Below are 2,180 nucleotides of genomic sequence, written 5' to 3'. Positions count from 1 at the left end.
CTTGCACTTAGTGCTGATACTTACGATTCTCTTCCCTTCACTGCTCAATTATGACATACTCATGTTTGGATGCTGTATTGCGGTGAGGAATGGCGTTAAGTGGTGCCAAGTCATTCTGATCATCGTGTATGTCACGTGACTGCGGAGCGGTTATTTGACGAACGCATACGACTCTACATGATCGTCGCAACAAGAACGCGCAACGCTAACGTAAAGCGTGTATTGCGACATCTCATGTTTGCAAATAATCGAACATGGCTTAGCGCAACAACAATGACTCAATTTCCCCTAACAACTATGCATTGGCACACCTCGTGACACCTTATGACTGGTCTATAGCCCCGCAGCATGCATGATAGTACCTAAAGTCACGAATCTAGTGACTTCGAATCCTCAGGCAAGGAGACCATGCGAAAAACATGATCAAAAGCTGGATTGGTGGTATCAGTGAGCCGAGAGATACCCTACAAAATATGGGAAAGGACAAAGCTCTTTCAATGCATCGACCCATTGGATGATAACACAGCATTCGGACGCAGATGAGATCTGAATTGTGTTTCGCATTCCAGTTTATAGCAAGGACAACTGAATGCTTCGCTGTATATTAATTACACAACATACTTAATGGATCGCACACTCATTAAGCGCGCTAAGAATAAGTAGTTAACATACTTTCCTTGTCTCATCACTAAGGCTCATGGAACCTCGCCTACCAGCTAAAAGAGTTAGAACACGAAACATCCTGCCGTTATCGACGACACCACTAGGGTCGTGCTGACTATAGTACATGGTGTCTTTCGAGTCAGACAACAGTAGCCCTTTGAGCCGTGTGTAGGAAGTGTGAGAGATTACACCTAGGGTTTTGCAACTCTCACTCAAAGAATTTATAGCTGGATGGAAAATCTTTTTGAACCAAAGGGCTGGTTTGCCAAGATGAATGTGTGAATTGTAGAACGAATAGTCAGGTAAGATACGAAAGAGACCATGCCCCTTTGTTACAGATAAACAGCAAACTCCCCATTGCCAGAAAGATCCATGATTCAAGAGAAAAAGTGTGACTCGCCACATAGGAGATCCAAAATGACAACGTTACTATGAGCAGACGCCTTGGCAGATTGGATCGGTTACGGTATCGGAACATCAGCTGCACAACCAATACCCATTCTCAGGCTCATCTTCTGTATAGAGAAAATATCATTTAGAGTCATATGTCTATTTCTTTCCTTTCTTCTTATTCTTCTTCCCATATGAAACTTTCGCTGACGAAGACGCCAATGAGTCAGACGTCGACTCACTCATAGGCCCAGCGAAATTCTCATCCTCAAGAGAGTCAGATTCCCGTTCTGATACTGCTTCGTGTTCTGTTGGCAAGATCCGCTCAGCATGAGCTTTGTCATGAGACATGCCAGCTTCTCCTGGTCCATCGTTGGTGACATTTCCGTGAGGTTCTGTGCGAAGAAGGTTCAAAGACAGGTCTGACAAAGAATCTCTAGACCTATGTCGGAGGGGCGGTGTATTCGGTGTATCTATACAAGGCCAAACTTTAGTTTATACTTGCTTTACATATAACATCTGCTGACAACATGGTTTGATTCTTACCTTGTAGCATTTCTACCATGAATCTTTTACATGTCTCTAACCCCTGGACTAGTACGCCCAGTTGCGTTTCCAACTGGCTGCGCTCAGCTCGGCTCCCCTCGGACTCGCCTGCAATATCTGTCACCACATCAGAGGCAAGAGAGGTAACTCTGATCGGCGAAACGATGTCGCTGAGTTTAGCGATGATATCTTTTTCTACAGCTTCAACAGCAATGTCGTCCACGAAGCGTTTAAGGGCGACCTAAGGGAACAACATATATGTTAACATACGGTTTTCAGAAGGGAATTCACTGAAATTTTGTGGTTAACGACATACTTTGTAGTACGCTTGCATGCAGTCCAGCGCCTCGGAGCACGCATACTGATTCAAATCAGGGTTTCTATGCGCTACGAGTGCATCTAGCAACGGCCGGTAGTCCATCTCTACGCATTGAGATTTCCCAGACGGGTGAAGTGAGCTAACGCTGAAGACGTCTTGAATGATGCTGTCAGATATGAGATAGTTCGGATGATGGTCACAGGCATAATCTGGGTACGAGGCAGAGTACCCGGATCCTGTAATTAGCCAATCAGGACGCGCC

The 2,180-nt window shown here is 45.1% G+C and overlaps 2 protein-coding genes across 2 annotated transcripts; both read right to left on the bottom strand.

The window, feature by feature from the left end:
• Nucleotides 1-663: 663 nt before the first annotated feature.
• On the bottom strand, nucleotides 664-1,068 carry COCCADRAFT_113655 (uncharacterized protein; the record flags this gene model as incomplete). The annotated part of the gene is made up of 1 exon (XM_007720825.1): nucleotides 664-1,068. One exon carries the CDS (start codon nucleotides 1,066-1,068, stop codon nucleotides 664-666), a length of 405 nt encoding a protein of 134 aa, XP_007719015.1.
• Nucleotides 1,069-1,212: 144 nt separating this feature from the next.
• On the bottom strand, nucleotides 1,213-1,840 carry COCCADRAFT_113654 (uncharacterized protein; the record flags this gene model as incomplete). Its single annotated transcript, XM_007720824.1, has 2 exons — nucleotides 1,213-1,495; nucleotides 1,584-1,840. Coding segments are annotated over 2 exons (540 nt in total), but the record flags the coding sequence as incomplete, so codon positions are not given.
• Nucleotides 1,841-2,180: the final 340 nt, after the last annotated feature.

This window comes from Bipolaris zeicola, assembly GCF_000523435.1.
Source record: "Bipolaris zeicola 26-R-13 unplaced genomic scaffold scaffold_681, whole genome shotgun sequence".
NCBI classification, from domain to species: domain Eukaryota; kingdom Fungi; phylum Ascomycota; class Dothideomycetes; order Pleosporales; family Pleosporaceae; genus Bipolaris; species Bipolaris zeicola.
The sequence above is the reverse complement of the archived record's forward strand: the minus strand, read 5'-3'. Positions and strand labels throughout refer to the sequence as shown.